Below are 10,554 nucleotides of genomic sequence, written 5' to 3' on the forward strand. Positions count from 1 at the left end.
ATCTGAACACTTGCGGGATCATTTTGGATTCCCTACTAGGTTTCTTGCTCAGTGTTAGTGAAATACACTGTAATATAATAAAAAAATTATAATAAAATGAAAATTTTAAACGAAACAAATTTGAATTAAAATATAAAAATCTCGCTCTTTATAAAAATATTCAAATTTTTTCTAATATATAAAATTTTAATTGAACCGATACAATAAATCTTTTTTTAATTTGTCTCTTCTAAATTACAAATGACCTAATTAATAATCGTATAACTTGAATTAACTCTACACAAATTATTGAATCCAAAACTCCTCTAAAAATAACACTTTTCTATATCTAAAGGACTTTGCTAGACACAGTCGATAAATACAGTCAGAATGCAGTCGGCTGTACGGAATAAATAAAAAAAATTATAAAAATATTTTTTTTATAATTGTACAGAATGAATAAAAAAAGTTATAAAAATAATTTTTTTTTCATATAGATCCCATATTAATTCTTTTTTTCAAAATGACTACACGCTAACTGCATTTATCGACTCCATAAATCATTTCTCTTATCTAAAAAACTCTCGCTTTACGTGTGATAGTTGATGAAAAGATAGATTCTAGCTTTTTTTTCTCTCAATCTTTCGTACGCCCCCACTGACTTCTTAAAGCCCTTTTTCTTAAAAAAAAACTATTCGTTGGTAATTGATCCCCAGATCCCATCATGTGCCGCTTTTACTCTAGATTCTAGAAAACAGAGAAGGAATTAAGAGACGATAGAGAATTAAAGAGAGAAAAGAATGACTGCTTCTCCATAGTCTTGCTATCTCATAGCCGTTAAAAGCAAATATTAGAAGATTTATTTTTGTTAGTCGGTTGTATTAACTGAATAAATATTAAAGGAAGAAAATAATAAATTTAAAAAGAATAATATTACATATAATTACTTTTACATATCTTCTGCACACTTCACTGATATAATTAGCTGGATTAATTTTTTTTAATACACAATTAATCATATCATTAGAGTGCACAAAGGAATCCACAAAAATGACTGTATATAAAATTTTTGATCTAAAAATAACACGTAAGTTTGCCATATCTCAAGTTTTTTTTTTATAAAAAAAAATATAATGTTTCATCTTAAATCAGTCATCAAGCAAAGTATTCACTGATGTGTACGTACGTATAATTCAGGTTGATTTCTATTCGAGTGATTAAAACGTGACATATCCACAAAAATAACAAGGATGGAAATATTAATTTATAATAGAAAGAAGCACATGCATTAATTAATGATAATATATATATATGGGATATTTTGATAATCCAACTAGCTAGTCAATATATTTCTTCTTAAAGGAGGGTATAAGATCATATTTTGTATTTGTAGAAAACTATATATACATATATATGAGAAAATATTAAAATTCAATGTATATTGACAATGTACAGAATTGGCCTATTTATAGTTTAATATGGCCTATGTAATAAAGGAAATAAAATAAATACTTAAATGCAAAATATATATTGATCTGATCTAAAATATTGACAGAATTAATATAATTACCATAAAATTATAATAATCATAGACAAATACTAATAAATGTTGGTATCTCGTATTTTGTATTCACGGAAAAAAAGAGCTTTCAAATACTGTATCATATACCCCATGCAGCTCCTTCTTTCCATACCGGAATTGGGATACATACTAAACGCGGGTTATTTGCTGGATAGTGTTTGATTACAGAATTCAATTGGGTTGGGTTGGGCTCGAACTTAAACCAAACTTTCAAGCCCATGAGGTTTCGATTCCTAAACCGCACAACCGCTGTCATTGAATGCATGACGCCCTTTGATGTGAATTAAAATTTAAGACGCTCAGAAATTTGCTTATTTTTTCAAAATTAAGTCGGCTTGATGCTCTAATGGCATATAATTCGGTTTTTCAAATAAAAAATTTGAGTTTGAAATCCCTCACTTCCTTATAATTCAATTATCACACTGAATTCAGCAGTTCTAATACTCTTACGATGTAGCAAGTATTGGTAATTAGCTTGTTAAGTATACATCTTTACTCTTTTTATTCTTTTTACCTATCTAGCTCCGACCCCAATTCTTTTTCATTCAACCTCTCTCACTACAAATTAGTATTAATTCCCATTTTTAAAATTTTCTCATTTCAAAATAAGTCATGACTGCATATAAAAATTTACTTAACGGGAGGATTTCAACATGATTAGTTAAAACACATTCATCGTAAGTACGTATTGGTACTGTACGTTTAAGAATAAAAATAATAAAGCAGTGTTTGTTTTATCACATAATTAGGTTAATAAGCAATCGAATCTCTAATTCGAACCTTTATTTATGTTCAGTAAATCTGCATCCATCATGAACATGACCAACTTTTCTCAAAAGTCTAAATGATGGATTCATATTAAGTTTGAAAAAAATAATAATCAAGAAGCTTATAAAATTTAGTTGATTAAGATTGAATACAGACAGAGATCATGAAGGTGCATGTCGGCATACAAAAAACGTCTTCATTTCGAACTAGGAATCCTTCCCATTGTCAGAGTAGCGGCCTGCATGATTCAGATCTAATACGGCCTCTAGTTGATCATCTGCTATTCCAAAAGTAAAAATTTTCCTTTATGACCATGACATGAATGAAAAAGATCAATTGGGCTTATATACAAGTAATATTTGGTTGAGTACTAATGAAATTAATATTCCTAGCTGAGTCCGCTTTCCCAAGCCCCAACTCATGACCACTTGCGAACAAGTACTATAAAAAAAACTAGATAATTCTTACCATTTATTTTCTATAAATATGACTATATCTTTTTAAAACAGACTTATTTGAACAAGATATAATTATTTTTGCAGGAAATAAGTTGTAATAACTACTCAATTTTCCTGTAGGGAAGGGAGAGAGCTCAGAGAGGAAGGGAGGAAGGAAGACAAAAATAAAAGGGAAGTGGGTCCATATATACGTCCATTTATACGAACACAAAAACGTCAAAACGCACAAAGTTCCCGTGACGTACAAAATTTGCCATGCGCGATAAGGATCAGTCTGGCAACGTGCTTCATGCAGCGACCAGTAACCAGCCTACCATTGTTTCACTTTCGAGCAGTAATCCAGCAAACAAGAAGTCTCCGCTTGCACACTTGGTGGTGACTGACGTACGACTGATTGGCCATCAAGCAAAAATCATTCACATTAAAAATGACTATATATTTATATTTTATAAGATGGGTGCGTGATCTACTATTTATATGTTTGTGAATTGCGACATTAATTGGATGGCATAAAGATTTAATTGATTTAATTAACACCAATTGATTTGAAGTGGATTGGCAGCTCAAAATGGGATAAGTGGTATGATCAGGGTAATTACAGAATATTATAAGCTTGAGCTACGTGAGCATAATTATATAAAAAAAAAAAATGAGTTTTTGTTACTAATTTATTGCAATAAAAAGATTATTTGCAGTCAAAATCGTTGTAACAAATTGATCATAAAAATCTATTTTTCTTATAGTGCGTTATCATGAATTAAGGAGCTGGGATTGTTTGAATGTGTTTACGTACAACAACATTATTTCCTAGGACCACTCAAAAAAAGGCCTAGCTACAATATGTGATGTCAAATGCTATAAAAGAATCGAATGCGTTTTTTACAAGTAGTTGATTTAGATGACGAGGTAATTTCATATGATCTGAGTTGATATGTAAATAGTAACATTTTTATGATCTTATTAAGATGTATTTAAATGTAAATAAATTGATATATATTTAAATGTATGAAATAGATTGAGATGAATTTTTAACTTTTTTTTAAAAAAAAATTAAAAAAATAATGACTTCTATCAAGGTTTAGAATAACTTGAACTCACTAAAATCAACCAAACAAAGCTAATCCAATAAATTAAATCACGTTAAACTCGATGTTGAATGATTTTGATTTTTCTTTTGGAAAATGAAGTAACCACGTCAATTTACACAAAAGTCCTAGGCGGCATTAATTTTATCTTTAGACTTATACTTTTTCTCACACAAGAGCTAAAGTTGTAAGAAGACGCTAGATCTAGAATCTCAAACTCACGCCACAACAGAGTTCACCTCGTCTCTCCCAAAAATATTAAGGAAAATGATAGAGTTACTACTTATTTATTACTTTTTTTATATATTTAATTTTGTTTTTTGCTTAATGATTAAGGAATTGATTATTAATAAAATTATATATTTTTTTAATTTTTTCTTAATGATTAGAGATGTTAAAAAAAATTAAAAAAAATGATAAAAAAAAAAACTCCAAATCCTTTATAAGTAGTAAATTAGTGTAATAACTAATATTCCATCACTACCCAAATTTGGCTACCACTGTTCATGATGGTGCGCTCAACAAAGATTACACTAAATAATCTTCGTTGCCAAAGCTTCCAACAACAAAAATGGTTGCTGTTACCAAAACTTTCATGATAGAGCAGAATCACATGGTGCGGTCAACAAAACACACACTAAACATCTTCATTGTCCTTGTACAAATTATGCTAAAGAAATTCTCAAAAATATATTAAAAAAATAAACTAGATCAATCGAGAGGGTATGTGTTAAAGACAAGCACATCTTGTATCTAGTTTGATAGGGTAAATATGTGGTTTGGTTGGGTAATGATTATGTGAGTATAAATATGATTCTTTCTCAAAAAAGGGCAAGAAATTTTTTTGGATCTTTTTGTGCGCGTACAATAATTTTTTTCCCCTTTTGTATAGAAGATGGGTATGTTACGGAACTTGGCTAGGGACTTAATGGCATGGGGTTAAGTTTGTTCTCCTCCAACAACGCAAAGTCGGATCATGAGAGAGAGAGAAGGAATAGTAGGATTGGAGGCCATCGAAGGCGTTATTCAGAACTCTTTACGACACCAATGTGGATGGTGGTGGCCAGATTTCAGGTTTGAAGTTTGGGGTAGATAAGATGAGGTGAGGTGTGGCATGGATTTGAACGGATTTTCAATTTTTTTTTCTTTTACAATTTTAAACTTTAGTCCCGTGCGCCAGCCCCATGCGTGAGAAAAAAATAAAGAAAAAAAGAAAAAATAATGCAACGTATGACTATTGTTTAATATGTTACGTAAATTGAAGTGCGTATATGATTTTTCTTTTCTTTTTAAGACGTGAGTGGACGGCGGAGGCTAAGGTGAATTAAAAAGTAAATGTTTTGCTCACAAATGGCACTATGTCGCTGGGTGCACCTGCCCGAGAAAAACACTTGAAGAAGACTGTTTATCGTTGAATTTCAACTTGGTGAAATTGGTTGGTATTGACAACTAGGATGAAAAGGTACCCAACTTTAATACATCGTGTCATAGTTAGTACAAAAGGGCGTCTCAATCCTACAACGAAGATTTTTTTTTTTTTAAAAAAAAAAAAAAGGAAATCAAAATTAAGGGACTGCAGATAAAATAGGGTTAAGCCTGGTAGAATCGGAACACATATATATGGGCTGCTGTTTCTGACCAACTCAATTATTGTTTTGTTTTTATTTCTGGATCAGCATCTGACCATCCCAAGTACTTGCTTCTAAGGGTGGAAACATGATTTCTAAGGTCCACCATTAGTGATTTTAAAACTATCTCAAGTACTTGCTTCGCGGTTTTAAAATCACTACCTTATAATTTTCTACTTTATTTGCAAAGAAACTCTTACACAAATATAATTCGAAAACGGGGGAGAGAGAAAACAAGAATGATCACCAGTGTGCTTGAAAACTGATCCAGAAGCACCTTTAATGAAAAATACAGATAACCAACAGGCAATTTCCAAACCAAGAACAAATCATTATAAATAATTAACCGATGACAAATATATATATATATATATGCAGTGGGAGCAATGTTATTTCATACCATATAATGATATAATTCGCTCATTCGTCACTTCAAACATCATCTTCCACGTCTCAAATTATTTATGTTATCCAATCTCTAATTTAATATATATATATATTAAGCATGCATGATTTTTGCAGAGTAATATATTTTATAGGTTCACGAACTCGTTGGTGTATTTACATGTGGACACAACTAGCTCTGCGTTGCGATGTCAAACACAAATACGAGTTGAGTGATTTTATTTTTGTCGTTTTTATTTTAAATTCATAAATATTTGGCACCAAATGCCAAATGTGGTGGTGGTTACATAAAAATAATTGACACTTTAACCAAAACAAAACAAATGAATCCCCCCTTAATGATATAACAGTGGATTCCAAAGAATGCCTTAGCCTAACAACTTCTTGCATCGCCACCACCACCTAAAAATCAAAAATAAAATTCCTATCCCTGCACTACAGATATTAGCGGCGTTTCGATATCTATCATCGCTTCTCCGTACCATATCCTCTTCATCGTGACTCATATCCTCGTCACCAGGGCCAACCCTGTGGTCTCTAAGAACTTCACATCACATCACATTGCCCATGGCGTTTTGGGAGGAGGAGGAGGTGAAGGTAATGAACTGTCGGGGCCACTACGCCACCTATATTTTGGGCTAAAAGTGGCATGTGGCAAACTAACTCGAACTCTTACGGGCCTGCCGGTGGCAAAGTCAGCGAAGAAGTTAGAACTTAGAAGAGCTGCCACAACTCCCAAATTGCCACCGTGATGCTGACCGCACCCGCAATGCCGTAGGATCTCAACGCGTGGGCACCCGAGGACGGCGATGCACCGCTGTCGTCTAATGCGCCTTGGTATATCATCGTGCCGTTGATGGACGGCGAGCCTGTATCTGTCGTTGGTGTTGGCGGGGCCTGCCCTTGCGATGATTTTTGGCTGCAAAAGAATAATATAATTATTAATTCTGCAACGGTAAAATAAAAAAATAGAAACGTTACTAATCATCTCACCACTCGCAACAACATCTCGGTGAGTGTGTTGGCGAAACTTTACTGGGTTTTGGCCGTTAAGCATTAAAGAAAAAAATCTGGACCGCATCTCTAGGGTATAGTTATAGAGATTCGGGGAACAGCCTGATGTTTGGGTTTCCATTTTTCTCTTTTCCTGAAAAATTTTTGGATACATACTCTCGAAAAAAAGAATTTCGTAAATGTACCATTTCCACTGTTTCCCTTAATGACAAAAGAAAGTGACCCAAAACTTAAAGCAAACGCGCTGTGAAGTATTATTTCTTTGAGATATTGTTTGTGGATTTGGATTATTGTGGATCGCGAAAAAATTGTCTAATGCTAGGTAGGCTGTTTATGACTTGTGACCAACTTCTTCGATGTTGACAAGGGGCTAGGTTCTGACATTTGAGCAGCCTCTAGGTGCAGCATTTACCAACGTAACAGGCTGTGTAGATAATGATGGTTTACAAAAAATTTTCTGCAAAATGACGTTTCCACACTAAATATGATCCATGCCATGCCGAATTTATTGACAGCATGAGCAAAACGAGGTCGGCACAGTTAGTGCCATGGCAGACTCTATACAGAGATAGTGAGCCCCCCTCCTAATTACACACCATGCATCTTAAATGCCTCGACCAACAAATTACGATCAAAGAGCGCATATACCTCTACTTTGTAAAATATATATATATATATATATATTTTTTTTGGTTCTAAATAAAATATTTTAAACCACTGTGATTTAAAAATATTAATGGTTGATGTCAAAATATATATATATATATATATATGTTAATAGGTGAAGCTGTGTAAAACATGTTATGTTAAAATGATATGATTTTAGATACGTTATAAACCATATTATTATCTCATTTGTATTTTATTATATATAATATAGTGTATTTATATTATTTAATGATAAAAAATATATAATAAATAATTATTTAATAATAATAAATATATTATATCTTATTTAATAAAATATAAATAAGATGATAATAGAATATATAAAATTATTTTTTTAATAATAAAGTTTTTGGTTTTTTTCCTATAAAAAACTTTTATTTTAATTTTTATTTTGTGAAAAGCTGCGCCGGAACGTGCAGGACATTAACGTTCATATTGGCAGTCTTTGTATTCTTGTAGAGTTCCTAGCGGACAAAATTACCGTTGAAGAGAGAAAATTAGCCTTTACCGTTGAAGAGAGAAAAAGTAGCCGGTGCGATAGGGACTTTCGTGCAAACTCGTTTACCTGGTGTTGGGGGTGGGGCAGAAGGTAATTGTATAATCCGCCGATGCGCATGTGAAAGTGCTGGTCCTGTCATCGTACGCATAGCTGTAAGCGTGCGGGCACGCACTTTTGAAGATCTGAGAGTATGTCGATGGCTTGCAGGTGTCTGGTGTAGCATACGCGCCGCTGCAACAGTATTCAGGCTGGCTAAACGCCTCGCATGCGCTCTTGCAAGCCACGTTGCCGTCGGCCTCGGCGCTCGTGACCTTAAGCTCCGATGGGCAAGAGTCGTTGAGATCGGAGATGCATCCTGTAGTCGTACAGTTCTGACCGGTGCCACCCTGAGGGACGACCTGCATAGGAAGGTTGTAGCCATCGACCAAGCTGACATCGAAGAAATCGAGGCCGCCGGAGCCATCGAGCGTGAACTCGGCCAAGGTGGCGGGTGGAGCGGCTCCATTGCCTGAGCATTCGATTTTCCCGGAGCCGCAATCACCTGTGACGCAGGAGAACTTGTCTGTAGAGTCATTGGAGCAGAGGGTACGGCCCCAAAAGCGACCGCCCCAGGAGGTGGGCGCCGTGATGGTCTTGGACTCGCCCGTTTGGAGACTGAAACCAGTGGTGGACATGGAGGGAACACCAGCGTTGGAGAGAATGCCAGGCCATACCGTTTGCTCGCACTTGTTTATTATGGTGAAGGTGGTTGAAATTACTCCTGTACATCCAAAGAGAGTTGCAATTACATAAATAAAAAAGAAATTCATTCGTAAGAATCTTAGATTGAAAGAATAAACGAGTAACGCTTTTTAATTATATATGTATTTTGTAGTACTTAGATTGATATTCATGGGTTCTTATATGTCAATACCTGGTAATGATAATACAAGCGTTAATAGTGGCAGTAATAATGCTGTTAATTGAGCCATTCAAACTCAACAACGAGTAAAGGGAAACGAAAGAAGAAGAGGATGGAAGAGGAAGAAGAAGAAAAATGTGAAGGGGGAGGAGGATGAAAAGAAGCTGCGGGGTTAAGCGGGGATTCCAAAACTCTCCTCTGCAGTGGCAGGAGAAATGAGAAATAGGAGTTGAAGCCTAGAAGGTGATGAGATTCTGCAGAATAAGGAGCGATGCGGTATTTATAGTATTACGGGAGTGGCACAAACTGCTTCCTTAGTTGGTTTTACTTTTTTAATAGAGACGTTGTGCAAGATGGTGATGGACACCCCAAGAAAAATAACCGCGCTGTAGCCTATGACGACCGCGATGAGGCATGGTAACCGGTAAGGGAGGTCGGTACCGGAATCGTACTAAATTCAATTTTATTTTAAAAATTAAAAAAAAAAATTTGCTTGGTGTAAAAAACACAGAGATTACAGTGCTCCTGGAAAGAGCTTACAAAAATATTGTCTGGTTTCCGAAGAAGTGGAGGCTTGTCTCAAGAGTCATTATCTGATGTCAAAGTTGAACTAAGTGCATAGAATTATGCAGTCTTTAGACAATAATAATGAGCACGAGTCTTATTTTTTAATATTCCATTATTATCTTTAAAAAAATAAAATTGAATATATATAATCATTGCCAGCGTGCCACTCAGATTGTGGATTCCTGCTGCTAATAAATGGAAACGGAAAAAACTTGTTTCTTTATCTGTTTTTAATGTTTGCATAAATTTTGGTTTTGTACTTTTTGGATTTTCCCGAATGTCATTAATATTGTATTCCCTCAGTCACCTTCCTCTGTTTTCTCTGCCGCCTTGCCATTACATATGGCTACCTAATATCATGTATGTATTCCAGTATTGACAGGCTAAAAAATAAATAAAAAAGAGTTTTGCTTGAAAGAAGTCACTTCAAGTATAATCCATTATTATAACTTTAAAAAGATCAACAAACCTAATATTTTTTTAGTATTGTTAATGTGTAAAGCTTACACATGCAATATGTATTGCATGTTCGGTGCGTTAAAAATGAGTCTTTTACACCTCATTTGGAACATAGAATTATTTCAATTCATCTTAGTTGATTTTAAATTTAAGTTTAACCCAATATTTAAATATACAATTTTGAAATAATTAAATATTACTCAACTTAAGATCTCTTTACATGTAAGATCCATAATCTTTTTCGACTATATATATATATATAATCTCATCTTAAAATCCAAACAAATTTAAACTCATATTAGGTGGACTCCACAAAACTCACTTTATCATCTCAATTCACTATTATTTATAAAGAACTTAACCCGTCTTAAATTAACTCAACATCCAAACGTAGCCTAAATAGATTTTCTCAATAAAACATTTGTCTCCTTGGAAGCCACAATTGATAATTCTAAGTATAATTATTTTATTAAATTATGGAAAACTCTGAATACAAGCTTTTTTGTGCACCCATTGCACACAAAACTTGACCCGGCAAAA

The 10,554-nt window shown here is 33.8% G+C and overlaps 1 protein-coding gene across 1 annotated transcript; it reads right to left on the bottom strand.

The window, feature by feature from the left end:
* Positions 1-6,096: 6,096 nt before the first annotated feature.
* LOC122317055 (thaumatin-like protein 1b) lies at positions 6,097-9,259 on the bottom strand. The gene is made up of 3 exons (XM_043133957.1): positions 9,001-9,259; positions 8,154-8,847; positions 6,097-6,824 (listed from the first exon to the last, which is right to left on the bottom strand). Exons 1-3 carry the CDS (start codon positions 9,056-9,058, stop codon positions 6,620-6,622), a joined length of 957 nt encoding a protein of 318 aa, XP_042989891.1. The 5' UTR covers positions 9,059-9,259; the 3' UTR covers positions 6,097-6,619.
* Positions 9,260-10,554: the final 1,295 nt, after the last annotated feature.

The sequence above is a fragment of the Carya illinoinensis genome, chromosome 7 (genome assembly GCF_018687715.1).
Source record: "Carya illinoinensis cultivar Pawnee chromosome 7, C.illinoinensisPawnee_v1, whole genome shotgun sequence".
In the NCBI taxonomy this organism is placed as follows: domain Eukaryota; kingdom Viridiplantae; phylum Streptophyta; class Magnoliopsida; order Fagales; family Juglandaceae; genus Carya; species Carya illinoinensis.

Coding starts and splice junctions, on each gene's coding strand:
- LOC122317055 (XM_043133957.1), bottom strand. CDS start 9,058: ATGGCTCAATTAACAGCATTATTACTGCCACTATTAACGCTTGTATTA. Junction 8,848..9,000: donor GCTTGTATTATCATTACCAG/GTATTGACATAT, acceptor TTGGATGTACAG/GAGTAATTTCAACCACCTTC. Junction 6,825..8,153: donor TGCCCCACCCCCAACACCAG/GTAAACGAGTTT, acceptor ATTCTTTTGCAG/CCAAAAATCATCGCAAGGGC.